Below are 16,985 nucleotides of genomic sequence, written 5' to 3'. Positions count from 1 at the left end.
TTGATATGAAATAAAATACTTTAATATGGTTTAATATAGTGACATAATTGTACCCAGTGAAATTGTGTGTAAAACTAACCGTACAGATAATTTAAAAATTCAAAAATCAACAAATAACCTATGGTGTCTTAATACATTTATTTAATTTTAAATTTTATCAGAAAAGTAGATGATAACTGGAGTGAAAAAAGTTAAATAAAGAGGGAGATGATAAACAAATGGAGTTAAAACATTGCCAGTATTTCATTCTAGAAGCTTAGAGTATCAATTACTACATTGAACTGAATTCTTGGAATGCATATTATATATAATTCTTATATTTATATATTCTTATATATAAAATGTGCCTTGAGGCAAACTGCCATATGCATTCCTATTTGATTTTTAATTTCAATATGATGATGATGATAACAATTTTCATAGATAATATAAAATTTCATCATATTTGTTATTATTCGATATGCATATGGTAATGTTCGATTAGGTATCCATTTCATGTATTTTAGTTCAATGACCCATTGGCCATTACCCTTTTGCTTTATTTGAGTTACTATATTTAAGTAATTAAAAACCAAATAATTTCACTTCATAGTATTTAATCATTTATGATTTTTATAAATATAAACCTATTATTAATTAAACTCTATAATAGTAGGTAATAATGGTAAAATAAATGTTTACTCCTCCCTATACTTCACTATTCTACTTCTACAAACTTTATAAATGTTTAAATATGAGTATATAGTTACTAATTATATGTTATTAATATCCCCGCAATTTCAAATAAATAATAATTTCCATTCTGGCTTATCTTTGAAAACTGTTGTAATCCTAAATTTGAAAGATAAATTTTAATTCGTTAGTTTTAAACTATGTACAAGTACTACTAATTACATATAACTTTTTAGGCGGGTTCTGATGTTGGAACTTCTGAAGATGAAGGAGTGGAATGTTCAGGAAGTAATTGTGACAGTCCTAATCCATGTGTTGATGAAGCCAAACGATTAGACTCATTGTTACGACAAAATAAACAAACTCGTGTTAATTTAAAAGCACAAGTTAATAAATATTTAAACCGCGCTAGTGGTCATCACACCCCACCAAATTCACCTAATCAAATAACTAATCAGGTAATATTATTTGTATTAGGTAATACATAAGTTCAATATTATGTTATTGCAATTTATAATTCTAATTAATGTATTTATGTATTATTTTAGGCAAAGAAAGGAGCTGATATCATAGACCGATTTGAAGAATGCGAAATAAATAAACTGACGGATTCTATATCACACAAAAAAGGTGAATTTTAATAGAAGTTTTTTTTAATTATTATTTTATCTAATTTAAAATTTATTTTATAGACCTAGTAAGAAATTGTTGTTTTGGTGCTGAGAAAATTACATTTTGTCTCGACAATGACTATACAGAAGATTTGCATACAATCGTCCTGGATGTTCTTTGTCCAGCCCTATATGCATTGTTCAGTGAAAATCTTAAATCTGTTTTAGAAACATCTTTTGGCTCTGTTAATAATTCTGTATGGCAAGTGATAGAAGCTTCTTCTCAACAAGGTTAGTTAATTTCTGTTATTAGTTATTATTTATAAAGTTATTTTATAAAAAAAATTATATTATGTCTATAATTATCTGTATGTGGAACGAGTGTACGTATAATCAGACCCAATCTGACCATTGATTATAAATACTATATATATATACATTATACATATTTTACGTTATCATATAGCCACATAACAACGTATGTATATTGTATATATTTATACTTTCGTTGTGTAAATACTTTTTAAAATTGTGTTGGAATAAGGGATATGGATATTTTCCTTAATATTAGAATAATTAAAGGCAAGTGTATAAAAGGTAAAATAAACAAAAATTAATACTCCTTGAGATAAATGTAAAAGTAACTTTTGTATTTGTTCACGGCGTGTCGCTAGTATTTAAATAAGCAAAAACATAAATATTACTAAAATAACTGTTCGAGATAAGTAGAAAGTACCTGTTTTCAGAATAACAAGAAAATAATATATCGTGATCGTAGAATCTATAATGCGATACACTTTATACATAATATTATTTTTAAATTAAAATAGTTGCATGTCTTCAATTTTTCTCCGTGCCCTTGGGATTACTAAGAAGGACGCCGTTTTTAATAATAATAATGATTATGATTGACCAATTAACTATAATCCCTTTATTGGAACTGAGAAGGGGATGACTGTGATGGACCAGGAGAGATGGTTACACGGTGTTTTTTCTGATGCCTGACCAATTGGTACTGTTGGCAGTAAGACATCCGCCACTCGTCGCATGCGTAAAGCTTGTTGGGTCGTGGACCTGCCTGTGCTTGGCCAGGTTGCTCATCCGCTTGTACTGCCTGCCGCAGACGTCGCACGCGTACGGCGTATGGCCGGAGTGGACCCAGAAGACGTGCGCACGGAGGTTGCTCAGTTGTGTGAATGATTTGTGGCACACCATGCACGTGTACGGCTTTTCGCCTGTGTGCACGCGCACGTGGTTCATCAGGTTGCCAATGTTCTGGAACTGTTTGCAGCACACTTGGCACTTGAGCTTGTCCGGCGCCAAGTGCTGGGCCAAGAACCTCTTGGCCGGGAACATGCGCGCGCATCTGGCACACTCCAAGTCCCTGGCGCACTCCAAGCTCATTTCCTTGGTCACTGACTGTCGCCTCTTCGGTGGTTGTACTGATTGTTGTTGCCGCTGAATTTGCCGTTGTTGTGACCGATTTTGATGACACCAAACAGTCTGTTGTGCTCTGCAAATGACGAAATGACCATGTGATATTCCATCAACGAATAAGTGGTGAATGGCAGAAGAGTAGTTATGATTTTAGTTATAGAGGGGACATAGTTAGTTAGGTATATGGTATACGTCAGGTCAGTGGCGTGGCGAACTCGAATATTTTCAGAGGCAAGTATATTTTGCGATACCCACCCACCCATCAACCATAATTTTGTCTCTCAATTGGAAATAGAGTGGGGGGGGGGGTGATTGCTTTTCACATACAATTGTACTTATTATGTAGGTATTATTGCCAACTAATGGTTAGTAACCACTGCTTACTGGATACTAGCTTTCGTTTATATCAATATTAGACAATATTTAAATATCATTTTCTGTGTTATTTTCCTAAAATTTAAAACGAATTTAAATTATTTCCCATTCACCCAGTGTCACCCATCACCCACCAAAAAAACTGAGAGGCGGCCGCCTCTCGATTACCCCCATCACCACGCCACTGCGTCAGGTAGGCTGGGTATTTACCATCTGGATTCATTTCCTTCCTCTCACCGCATACCATATTATTGGTTTTTTTTTTTAATAGGTACACCTCTGTACACGGTAAAATAATTTATATTAAACAATTTAAACACATTATTAAACAACACATTTTGAGCAGCGCATTCGAATTGCGCCCCTAAATGACTTGTGTCTGTGGTTTTGTCACGAATCCGAGTTGCGTCCACGGGTTTTTCGGCGACTGAGAATAATATTTGGTGATAAGCTCGTAGGTAAATCTCTATAATCGATCTTATGTATAAATACCCCCTTATAATTATTTATTGTTAGAAATTAATTTTGTCCACTTCGACATTCCATGTTCGACAAATAAACAATTTTTTGTATTTATATTTATTTAATTCTGCAATGAAAAATCTTGAAATAATTAAAATGTTAAGTGAAAAAAATAAACTATTACGTTGTATGTATTAATATGGACACTGGGGTACAAATTTGCTTTCCAACATTTTTAAATCATATTATGTTTAGAATTTGTCGTGTTCTAAACGTTTATGCAAGTGTTATTTTAAAATGAACGAAAATAGTGGAATAACTTTGATTGCTTTAAATCATGAACACGTCAAAGACGACGAAAACGTTTAAAACCGTCAAAAATTCGGTAACAAATTGAAGCGTAAAGCCCTTGATGAACCATGGAACATAAACAATGGAAAATTCTACATCGAGAGTTGCACAAATCACAGTCCTCAGCCTGTAAAAGTGAAAATAAAAATATGTAACCTAATCAATTAATCAATTATTAACCAGGACGCAATTCGTACATTTCGCGAAAAAATCACGGACGCGACTAGGATATCGCGATGTATATTGAGACGCTAAAGATATGTATAATAAACATTTAAAAAAATATACATACTAACAGAAAATTATACATTTTATAATCTTAAAAAATATACACTCCCCCTTCTGCAACCTCACACTAGTAGCGAGAATTTATTTTAAGCTCGTTAATATTATTTTTTTTGTGCGCAAATCCATAATTGATTAACATTGGAAATGTTTGAATACGAATAAATAAACAAGTCTGTCTACAATGTTGCATAAAAATTATAATTATTAATTGGTTGTCGGTTAGGTGTATGACAATTCGCGACAATTTTAATACATTACGAAAATAAACTTGATGATAATATGTATTAATACATTTTTTATATAATTCTTAATTTAGTATTTTTTAAGACCTAACAAAAATACCAAATTAGTAACTATAAGTACTATAAGTTCATTTTCTACATAAAAATTTATATACGTGTCTTAGTATTGGTTCTTAAATGAATTCAAATCAACATAATATTTTATATCAAAATAGTCTCCTTAAAACTCATATGCTTACTTATTTGTTCTGCTCTCGAAAGTTTTAATAAAAAGTTAATCACTAAAAATTAGAAATTAATCAAATTATAATTATTGTATCTCACAATAATTATAATCACGACAAATATGTCATGATCGAACACATATTTTCTAATCCAATGATTTATTAAAATTAAAGATTTTAAAATTTAACAAAATAGAGAATCAAATACAAACATAATATTATTGTTAAATAGTTAAAATTATAAATCCTAAATATGATTGTAGAGTAGTTGAATCGTTTTGCTTATGTATGTACTTATACAAAAATGTTAGATAACTTACTGGCTGTCGGGCATCTCGATCTGTTTGTTTTGGTAATTATTTGGAGTTATTCAATTATTCTAAGTACACTATCCTGAATAGGTGGAATGTCGTTGACTCAAGTGTTGCGTCCGACTAATATATGAGTGAATGAGTGATATGACTATAAAAAAATATAAGAACTGAACTACTGAAGTACTGAACTCATTTGGTTTGAATTTGTAATAGGCTGTAGAAGTGTAGACAGAATCGAATTCAGCTGTTAAGCAGACAAGCAGTAATATTAGACTTTGCACCGACGAGCGACGACACGAACCGATTTATGCATTATCATTATAATAAACAATAATGTTTTTATTGCATTAAATTATTTCTATTTTCGTCAATATTCTGCTGGTAAACTTCGGGATGTCCCAACAAAAACACCTCGTCGAACTCCGAGTAAAATATTGCTAAGTAAAAAAAACTAGTCATCAATAAGACTTCAGCATTATAAAGATGTGATATCATGAATAAATGCTAAGCAAATTAAATTTTAAATTAATTGATTCTATCTCAATAATTTATTTACTTTGCTAGAATTTATTTTCTTTGTAAATTAATAATTAAGACTTTTTTATAAAACAAATTTAGTAACATTTGTCATTGAAATTTATTAAATAGTCCAGTTATGAACAGACATGTTTATTTGTCGAAATAAATAAATTCTAGCAAAGTAAATAAATGATTGAGATAGAATCAATTAATTTAAAATTTAATTTACTTAGCATTTATTCATGATATCACATCTTTATAATGCTGAAGTTTTATAGATGACTAGTTTTTTTTACTTAGCAATTTTTTACACGGAGTTCGACGAAGTGTTTTTGCTGGGATGTCATTAGTTTTTTATAACATATTTTTATGTACTGGCATGTTATATGTAATTGTTTATGTTTTTATTAATTTATTTTATTATTATGTTTGTTTATTTAATATACTCTATTTTTTTTTTTAAATCATATTCTATTTTTTTTTTAATCATATTCAATTTTTTTTTCCATTATTATAATATGTACATTTTTACCCCCTCGAGGCCATCATTCAAAATGTATTGCAGTGTTATCACATCGTAGCCATTTATTTATTATCTTTATTAAACATTCATCCATAGCGAAATTTTAAAACATGCTACGTCTGATCCAAGGTGGATTATTAGATCCACCTTGGTCTGATCATTTAACCAAAGATCTGCGGATGCGCGTGAACATAGTTATTTTTCGAGTCTGGTACCAGTGTACTATTTACTGTTCTTCCGGAGTGTGATAAGAAATGTGATCATGGGTCTGATACTCTGATATCATAATTATTATTACGTCATCACGTGTACGATGTACTGCTAAAAGTTATTGAACTAATTAATTATTTTACATTCAATTATTAAGTTGTTCAAGTGACAAGTTGTTGTATGGACTAGGACCGTTGTAGACGAATTGTTAATGGTTAAGACGTAGGAAAATTCGGTCGTAAAAACATGCTTTCGTACTTCCTCAGCCTTCATTAGTCATAGAAATATGATTTTTTCACTAAAATAAAAGTTAGACGTTTTTCTATATTTAATGTTCGGTGAAATAACCTGAGTAACGTTTTGAAAACTGAGTTCAATTCAAACTTAAGAGAAAAAGTGATAGTAAAGACTGTGCAATGAGAACTTAGATTTAAATAATGAATTGGAGATGAAAGAAAAAAAGTCCAAAGTTACTACGATATTAAATTTTTCTAAAATATGTTCTTCAGTTTCTCAAAGTATGATTAGCCTTATGCATTTTTGTAAAAAAAAATAGGTTTATATTATAAATTAAGAGTGTTTACCTACCTAAATATGTTAATTAATTATTAATTGTATAATTTTAATATAATTTATAACTAATAGATAGCCAGATTGGTGTGTACTTTCGAGATTATAATCATGTTAATTTATGAACACTGAATTGAAAAAATTAATATTTTTGTCATTGAAGTCGCAACCGCGGCTGCCCAGTGTACTCACCGCGACGTAAACATAATACGTATACGGAATAGAGGGGGTAATACGGTCTCGTGCGCTGCTGCGTGAAACGTTATAAATTATAATTAAAAACGGTCCAGGACACTATCTTTTTGCTTCGAAAATACCTGACTTTTTTGCTAATATATTCGGCATTATTCAACCAATTTTTTCAAAAATGACTAAGGTATAATCTACAAATCATGCCCGATCTATTGATACTACAAACAGACAAATCCGTTCATTCATTAGGTCTGTAGCCCTGGCTAAAGAAAACGGGCAAATTTACACACATTCAATGGGCAAACTCTGGCTCGTGTAATGTACTACGGTAGTGACCACTTCGCTTTTTTTTTTTACTTAGCTTCGCGCCACTACCGTCGCGCTGGATTACATAATTGCGGGTAGCACTACCTCTTGGTATAATAGTACATACTATTATGTTTGTTATTACTTGTTATTATTATTGTTTGATCTTAAAAATTATTATTTATTGTTCATTAATCGTTATCGGCAGTCATCACTCGGTCGTATGCATCTAATCTTGATTCTTGACACATGTAAACATTAAACTAAAATCACAGATTTCTATATAGTTAGTATAGAAGTCTGTGACTAAAATATACTAAATAGTAGTATAATAATTAATAAGTTAGATTTTATTGGCAGCATCTTACGATACTCGTTGTGATTTTTTAAGTATATCTACATCTCTGCAGATATTTGTTTGTTGATATCTTCATAAAAAATATCCATTTTATTCCCATCTTATTGTTTTCACAGTTTAATAAAAATAATACATATTATTCTCATTTTCAACATCGAACTCATACAAAATTGTAATCGCTATCTTAACTATACTCAAGTTACTAAGGTAGGTAGTACTAACTTCTAACTACTAAATACCGTTGTCACTCGAAAAGTCTAAAATGAAACCATAAAATGTTAAATCCATTTCCTGTTCACGATGAGATCCATACTGACCATACTCTATTAATTTAACATAAATAGGGTCAAATGGGGTAATTGTAAATAAATTTTGTTACTTTTTAATATTTTTTTTATTTTCTAAATTATAATTAACAATACATTTTCTTTCTCATCAAAACCATTCATAAACATATCCTAGGCTTATAAAATTTCCTACACAAGACCAGAATATTAAATCACTTAAGAAAAAAAAATAATTTACATATGCCCCATTCATTTACATTTGCCCCATTTATTTGGGGTAAATGTAAACAATGATTTCAAGTTATAAGAGTGAAATAGAATCTGGATCTGGGGCATATGTAAACAACCTGTATTACCTTTTATTTAACGTTTTGATAGACCCAATACACACAAATTTACATTAGCCCCAAATATTATACTTTGACGTTCATACCTTCATGTTATTAATATGAAATACATTAAAAATGATTGGTTAATTTCTTATGATTATTATTTACAAATGCCCCGATTTACAATTACCCCATTTGACCCTATGCCCATATTGCATATAATAATTGTTCATAAATTACATATTTACCTGCATTTTGTAAATTCTCATTTTGATGTTTATTATGTACCGGTACCATGGAATTTTTTGTTATGTAATATTAAACAGTTATATTTAGAGTAATATAGACTAGACGACTAGAGCATTATAGACATAGAATATGGAATAAGAATTTAATAGCATTTGATTTTTTTATTCAACTATTATGGGTTAAATAACTCAAATATATATTTAAATAACTTTAAATAAAAAGTTTTCACGAGAACCATTTTAGTTAAAATAATAAAATGTATACATAAATATTATTATATAGGTAAATATATAAATATTATAAATATTATACAATATACTAACTAATGTTAAACGAATAATAGCATAATAACATAATTTCCAAATCATATTTTAATAAGAAATAAACAGTTGACAAATATAAGAAGAAACTCAGTTTTAAGCTATTAAAAATTTTAAAATATTAATTTGTTGACACATTGATTTTATAATATTATATTTAAGTATATTATAAAATCAATGGTAAACATTTGTGTAATATTTTTTATGTCTACTTTAATATAGTTTCTTCTTTTTTGGAATACAATAACTATTTTTTTAGGGCTCTGGGTACAATAATGTACGCATATAACTTATAAGACACTTTTAGTTTAAAATTCATTCATATAAAACTAAAAAAAAATATAGTAATAACTAATAAGTCATATAACAATTAATAATACTTCTATAAAACCGTTAAGAGATGTAGCGTGCTCCTTAGTCTTTGGTATATTAGGAAATCAATTGATATCATGTTTAAGTATTAACGTATTATGATTATTTTTGTTTACTAGAGTGCGAATTTATATGAATTAAAAACCTACCGAATATGCGCTAAAAAATCTTAAATATGCATAAAAAAATTAGCAAAAATAAATATATGTTTTAAACATATAATTAATACAATATACTTAAAAATATTTTCTCATCTTGGTATACGTGTTTTATTTCCACAATTATCTAAGGTCATATTTGGGGAAACCGTTTGTACCTATAAGTATATATTTTAATTTATTTTGAATTTTGATATTAATCAAAACTATAACAACATACATTTTTTCTTATACTATACTATATTTTTCAAAAATGTATAAAGAAACAAAAAAAACATCAAAATATGTACTAAAAGACGAAATATACAATTGAAATTGTAAAATAAACCCCTAAAATAGAAAAATGTCAAAATATGCGTTAAAAAAGTTTAATTTTTAAAATTTATATGTCATGAGTCATGACACAAATTTTGTCTTCAATTAACTGTTATACGATCAACCAGAATAAATACGCAAATGAATATAAATCCGCGCTCTTATGTGTACTTTATATAACTGTAATAACGCAAAAATAAAAGAAATAAAATTAAAGTGCGATAGGTAAGAATACCAAGATTATTGATATTGGTTGTAGGTTGTTATTAATGCTAGGCAAACACAAGGGACACAAGCCTTGAATGATTGCCGGATTTATTAGAAGTTATTTAGATTTGCGAAATTACCTTCCTCCTGATCGTCGGAGGGTGACTCGAGAATGACCAAGTTACACCGTAAAATATTAATTATTAAATTATGAAAAATTTAATAAATACAATATAATATATAAAATTATATAAATATATGAATATTGATGCGCATGCGCCTTACCTTATCCGCAGCTGTGTTTGAATGCGCAGTTGACGTAATAAGATAAATAAAGGTTTTTTATTAAACAATCGGATTAAAGAAAAACAACACTGTTAAATTTCGATTTAAAAAAGAAACGATCCAGCTGTCGCTCGCAACGTTTGGTGTCGAAGAGTTTTTAGGTGCTCCTGCACTTATTTGTTCTACTGGTGCTCATACTCTTATGGATGGTGCTCATGCACTGATGAGAGGAGACGACTTGGTCAAGCCAGGCGCCTGCCAGGGTCGCAGGCGGCTCCATCAAAGGCCTCTGCGTTTCTAAAGATTTACCGTTATCCTTGGTAGGAGAGGCCCTCATTGGGTCATCCCTTGTCTCTGCCGGCACGCCGGCACACAAAATAGGTCACACGAGTGGCGTCACCATTGTCACCACTACCTGTGAGCTCCTACGTACTACCCAGTACTACGTAGCCAAACAATGCAAATCATTTCTTTCATCAGTGATTTAAGGTTTTTGTTGGGTTTTATGGCTATCTGCGTGCGACAACTTGACCTTTATTTATTTTATTGGATAACTATAAGCAATATACAATTATTATGGTATGTGAGCATATCATTACATAACAACCATGATCTAAACTGAAATTAAAATGGTTTTTAGCTATCTGATTTAAGTGTATTAATTTATAATGTACTTCTGTCTATAGTAAATCTATTAATAATTGTTTCAGGTGTTCTCTCTTCGGCACTCAACGAACTAACGGCAAAGGTTAACAACGAATTGGCACTCAACGAGGGCGTAATGAAGTTCAATGCATTTATTTTCGGCCTGTTAAAGTGAGAATCGATAGAAGCTGCAAACGAAACATATTATCGTCGAAAACATGTCCTAATGTTATTATAATATATATTTGTTTTAGTGTCGGTGGCTTGGACGCTTGGCTGAGCTATATGAGAACTCGCGAATCTGTTTGGCAAAAATACTATAACCGGAACGCACTATTCGTCCGCGCCAATTTTGGGTGCACTTTGCACAGAGATCTTGTGGATCGTTTAATCGCTTCCGCCAGACCTTTGGCAAAGTACAGACCCGATTTCGACCCGTTGTACGAATGTCGCAAGCTCCATGAAAATTTATCAAACATAAATGCAAGTGTTTTCTGTTAACTTATTTTCTTATAATTTATGATTATCATTTTATTGAAAGCCAACGATGTGGTTTTGTAAAACATCTTTGGTTAAAATCGGTCTCGGTAATAAATCATAATCCATAATAGTTTATGATGGAATCATTTTATTTAAACCATTTTGTTCTTACTGTTTTCAAATGTGTTAATTTTTTTTTATCGTCGCAGTTTTTCCTTCTAAGTTCATCTTAAATGATTCCACGCAAGTACCTAAACATTAATGAAACCAAATTTTTTTTTTTTCCGTTTGAACCGACACCAGGGGAGGATCTGTGTGAACATTACTACTCCCCTGCTGCCATCGTTTATTAATGTTTAATTAAACGCTAATACATATAACCAAATTTACTTACAATGTTTTATCGTCATATTAGTATCGGTTAGCTATAAAAACAAAAAATATCACTGCACGCCTAAATGCGTATTATATTGTTTCTTATAAGTCACGATCGTGTTTTTTGTTTAAAAATTGCAGAACCGAACGTCGTGGTTACTGAAGAAAACTGCTCGAACGTTGGAAAACGAATCTTCCAGGCCCAGATCGTACGTCGATTCGGCCGCCAAAACTACTGTCGACGTGGCGGGCACGGCTAGCAAACGCTGGAGCGGTGTGCACATGGGCTCCAAGCTGGCCACGGCCTTCGAACGGCTGGACAATATTGACGAGAGGATCCAGTGAGTTTGGTGTTTATATTATGTTATTGTAATTTTGACATTTTCTGTAGTTTTTGATGAATATCAATATTTTGAATGAATATTAAAAATATACAAACAACTAGTCAACGATGAATGTCAACATTTACAACGATTATCGGCAAGTGTTGATATTCACAATTGAGTTTTGGTGTATCATAAAACAATTTTTCCCATCACGATTGTGTCTGTACTCACCCTTAAAATGTTAAAAGTCAGTTAAGCCTAATTATTGAAATGTTTGTTATTTTGTTAGTTAATACTTACGATTTATCAAACCTAACATTATTAAAAACAACAAAATAATTGATTATGATAATTATTTGTTGTTAATTTATAGTTTATCTTGTTCAGGCGCGGATTCAGCCCGAGATTAGGGGGGGGGGGGCGAATATTTTACATACAAAATAAAATATCTAATAAAATATAATATGTGGGCAAGCGCACATATTTGTGTTCAAAAATAAGTAGTCCATTGACTATCGTTATCGCTAATTCCAAGAATAGCTCTGAACGTATACGTCTACATCCCTAATTCTTATTATTATTATTTAGTATTTGAAATAAAACTATACTATAACTTTACAAGATTACAACTGTATATTATAAGAATAATATATAAATATAATATATTTATGTATACAATGATTGTCGTGGTCGCCGTCATCGACAGTTTTCTGTGAAAAAATAACCTTTACTTTGTTAAAAATGAACGAAAATCAAATCCGAATACACCGTTGAAAAGAAGACGTTTCACTGAATAACCACGTATATAAACGGAAGAATTGCTCTGATAACCGAGTAAATTATAAGGCCAAAAATAAGCCTATACAAATTGACAATTGTCTATACTACCCGTCGACCGCGGCACTCAACGTATTAAAATTAGTTTTAAATCTTTTTAGTTTTTACTGGGCATTTTTCCTAAACAAAACACAGCTTACGGGGGGCAGCCTCCCCCTCCGCCCCCCTACTGAATCCGCGCCTGATCTTGTTAAGTTGTCATCTTGTCGCAGCAAATATACCTAATTTAATATAAAATAATGTGATATCACCTTTTTTACAAAATGTGACATTCACCTCAACATATACTGATACACTGTATACCCAGGGGCGTCATTTCAGGTTTTTTTTTGGGTGTGCGAAGTTTCAAGCAGGCCATTTTGAAATTTCACCAGGCCATATAAAAATAGATATACATACGTATATGTATATTATCCTGCATTCAATTATTTCCATACATTAAGACCGGTTATTACAATTTGATTTTAATCATATAACTAATTGTGTATTCGTGGGTCGTGCATTATTTTAGGCTTCAGCAAGGCGCAGGCCAATTGTAACATTCTAAAAGTAAGGGGTGCAACCGCACACCCTGCCACCCCCCAAATGACGCCCCTGTGTATACCTACTAAAATATAAAATAAAAGAGTAATCGGTTTTCCCAAGTATAAGATTTGTGATATACCTAGATATTATACAATTTTAAAATAAATTAGTTTTATATTTATGTGAGGTCCATTGTTAGTTTTTGCATAATTAATAATCATCAAATTATAACTTAGTGAAACGTCAGTTCCTTATGCCTTGAAATATTTGGGTATTTCTGATAAGTTAAACTTTAAGAACCCTCCCACTTCTTTACCTTTATATGATTTGTTTTGCACAATTTTTATGGCGAATGTGTAAACAGATTGGAAGCTGCCGAGACTTGCCAAAATAACAGCGACGCTTCCAAGAAGACGCCCGTGAAAGGACAACGGTTCAGACGGCTTCAGATGAAGTGGGAATTGCTCAGCACCAAGGATCTGACGTTGGACACACCCGACTTTGATGGACCTAGGGGTGTGTCAACGAGCACTAGGTATATAATATATTTTAATATGTTTTTTAGTTTGGGAAGAATACTGATGTTTATGTTATAGTAATATAATATAATATAGTGACCTAGATATTTGACGTGCTTCACTGATTTTTGCGATATTATTATGTTACATTATACTATATATTAGCATTTAATATTTTCATACTGTTTTAACAGTAGAGGTTCGAGTTATCGAGACTCGACTGTATTAATTATCAATGAGGTTTTAATATATTATTGAACACACATAAAGAGAAAAAAATCTTACGCATCGATTTCGCCTTATACAGGAGAGCCGCCGTCAAGTCGCGCATACCTCGGCCAGTTCTGTCGCCGGTCCAACAACCTAGTCCCGATGCGTTCAACAAGCGTCCGATGACCGCCACTTACAGAGCCGATTCGCCGACTTCGCCGTCCGGCTGTGCCAACAACAAAATCGACCACACTTCCACCAGGTTGGTGTACGCTACTATAATCGATAACGTTAATATTCGCTGATTTCGAACTACTGTGGCTATGGTGTTGAGGATGGGATTTAATTAATTGTATAGATAGCCGCGTATACGGGTTGCAGTCCGCCCCTTAAATATAGAAATTAAATTATTAAAGTATAATGATAGTGAAAGCTGATTGATAAAAAGTAATTAATAATAATATCACTATAATTATTTTACTACTTATAAATTTATTTAAAACAATATCATTGTATGCTTAAAAATTACATTCAAACCACTCTTCGTTTCATTAAAAATAATCATATTTCTATGATTTTTTTTTAGTGTCATAATACGATTGGGTCCCAGAGGGTCTAAAATGTCACTATGAAGTACTCAAGGCCCACGTTAACCTATAATTATAAATATCTATATTTAATCATACACTCGTTGTATAAAATATATATTCGTTGCAAAATATAAATTTCAAAGAGCATTGTATATTTTAAATCAAAGAACACTCCTTATTTCAGAAAGTACAAACCTTTTTATGAATTCAGAGTACTTATTACGGAATGGTCTGGACTGATGGTTTTCTACCAGCTCACATAAGCTTTCAAAACTAATTAACAACACGCCGCCCGAAATTTGATTCGTGTGTACGTATTCAAATATTCCGCAATTTGAGTCTGAAATTAAAAATGCACGTCGTCGTCCTAAAGTTTTTTAACTGTACTTAATAAAGAAAACTTATCATTTTTATAAAACGTGTGTTTGAAACTGCTGTAAATATTATGGGGTTCGAGATATTTTTTCAAACGATTATCATTGTGTGGTCCTGCAGCCATTTGATATAATTTAATGTCGAAGACCTTAGCAGCAACACGGTGATATGATGATATTAATCGTCTAAGTACTTATGGCTGTTTTTTCTGGATTTTCAGGATCAGAAAACCGCCGGCAGCGTCCGCCCCGAAAGCGACGCGACCCAGCAACCTTTCCCAAAGGACAACGCCATGCAGGGTGGAGCCCATTCGTTACGTGCGGACCCTTTCGCACAGGCTGTCGGCAGACAACGGACACTTGTCGTTCAACGAGGGCGAGAAGTTGCAGCTCGTCCTGGACGTGGACGACAAGTGGATACTGTGCTGTCGAGGTGCACGCAAAGGTCTTGTGCCGAGGTCCTCCGTGCTGATGGTGTCCAAGTGAGAGACCCACCGGTGGGCGTCCGTGTAATTAGTACGGTGGCCGCCCGGCACATTCCACAATGATATTTATAATAATATGAATATAATGATCGATTTCGATCATACGCGCGTTTAATTCATCGTCTATATTAATTATAATATATGTTTCTACTTCGTTTTTAATATGGTCTCATTTTCCTTGTATTTTGTGTTTATTTCTGTGTATAGAGTACCTACTACTACTACTACGATAATATTATGTAATTTTTTTTTTCTCTGTGTTTTGCAAGCTATAACATTAATATTGACCGACGGTTCATGATGATGGGATAGCGTTGTACTTCGTTTAAAAGCGTCCAAGTGCAATCGTCGTCAATTTGTCGCTTTGTTGTTCTCGTTAATTTCTTCTGTTTTGTTTTGTTTTTTTTTTTACTCTTAACAATTTACACCAGTTATTTTTTTCTTTTTACGCAATGAAATTCGCACTTTGCAGAGGATAAAACCATTAACTGCAGTTGTACTCGGAGGGGCGTGTGTCGTTAGGTGCTTTTTATGGTATTTTGTTGCCGTGTGTTGTGCACCGTGAAAAAGTAATTTTTATGTTTTTTATAAATCACACAAATATTTGTCATTCAAACAGCCGCCCTTCTTGTAATTTAAACTACATTTATTATACATGCCTAATAAGCAATAGGCGTGTATAAGATTATATATATTCTAGTTACAAGGGTCGATGCTTTATTTATATAATGCTTGTGAGAAAAATACTTTTTGTAATTAAAAAAAAGAAAAAGTATTACACTAATGCTTAGATTATAGAACATATCTTTTATTTTTTACAACATTTTTCTACTATTGTTTTGTTTTGATTTTTAAATTCTAATTGTTTTTGAGACCTTATTTGTTCGGTTCATTTGCAGTGGCTTGGAACAAAAAAGGTCTCGAAGTGTGTGTCGAATGACCCACATCCAATATCTGTCGGATGCCGTGTGTCGTTCTATCTACTGCGCTCTTGTATACCCCAAGCCTTATGTTTGAAAATAATTTAGTCTTTTGCCTAAGCAAAACAAATAGCTTTGACTAATACTATGTTGCTTCATATAAGTTTAAGGTTTATAATATTATAATTTTATTATGTTGTAAATTATCATATTTTTTTTGTTTCTTTCATATTTCAGTTTTATAGACTTTAATCATAGGTCATTTAAGATTTTATTTTTGTTATTTTTTGTTTAATTAAACAAATAAGACTGCTTTAAACACTCGGTATTTTTATTTTACTTGTATATTTTATTATTATTTACGATACATTGATACAATATAATTAACTGAGTCCTAGCATCGATTAAATATAACATTTTAATCAATGGTACCAATATTCCAATATTAAAGTATAACATATTTAAAAAAAATATAGGTTTGTTAATATCGTATTATATCAACACATTTAAAAGTATAACAATAT

General features: G+C 31.5%; 1 protein-coding gene and 1 pseudogene across 5 annotated transcripts in view; one reads left to right on the top strand and one right to left on the bottom strand.

The window, feature by feature from the left end:
• Window positions 1-16,780, top strand: part of LOC107173892 (uncharacterized) — a 46,895-nt gene extending 30,115 nt beyond the window's left edge. For all 4 annotated transcript variants that reach the window (XM_015524626.2, XM_015524625.2, XM_015524627.2 and 1 more), the window contains exons 9-17: window positions 909-1,130; window positions 1,221-1,302; window positions 1,365-1,574; window positions 10,887-10,992; window positions 11,076-11,304; window positions 11,818-12,017; window positions 13,729-13,899; window positions 14,190-14,354; window positions 15,278-16,780. In XM_015524626.2, coding sequence (XP_015380112.1) covers window positions 909-1,130; window positions 1,221-1,302; window positions 1,365-1,574; window positions 10,887-10,992; window positions 11,076-11,304; window positions 11,818-12,017; window positions 13,729-13,899; window positions 14,190-14,354; window positions 15,278-15,542 — 1,650 coding nt within the window. In that variant the 3' untranslated portion in view covers window positions 15,543-16,780. The remainder of the gene's footprint in view (window positions 1-908; window positions 1,131-1,220; window positions 1,303-1,364; window positions 1,575-10,886; window positions 10,993-11,075; window positions 11,305-11,817; window positions 12,018-13,728; window positions 13,900-14,189; window positions 14,355-15,277) is intronic.
• Window positions 1,907-10,385, bottom strand: LOC107173893 (uncharacterized; annotated as a pseudogene). Its single transcript, XR_016190486.1, has 3 exons — window positions 10,177-10,385; window positions 4,983-5,124; window positions 1,907-2,796 (listed from the first exon to the last, which is right to left on the bottom strand). The product of XR_016190486.1 is annotated as an uncharacterized LOC107173893 (transcript).
• Window positions 16,781-16,985: the final 205 nt, after the last annotated feature.

Source organism: Diuraphis noxia, unplaced genomic scaffold (assembly GCF_037042655.1).
Source record: "Diuraphis noxia isolate RWA-SAM2 unplaced genomic scaffold, SU_Dnox_SAM2 contig0002, whole genome shotgun sequence".
Lineage (NCBI taxonomy): Eukaryota > Metazoa > Arthropoda > Insecta > Hemiptera > Aphididae > Diuraphis > Diuraphis noxia.
Note: the sequence above shows the minus strand (reverse complement) of the source record. Positions and strands in the feature narration are given on the sequence as shown.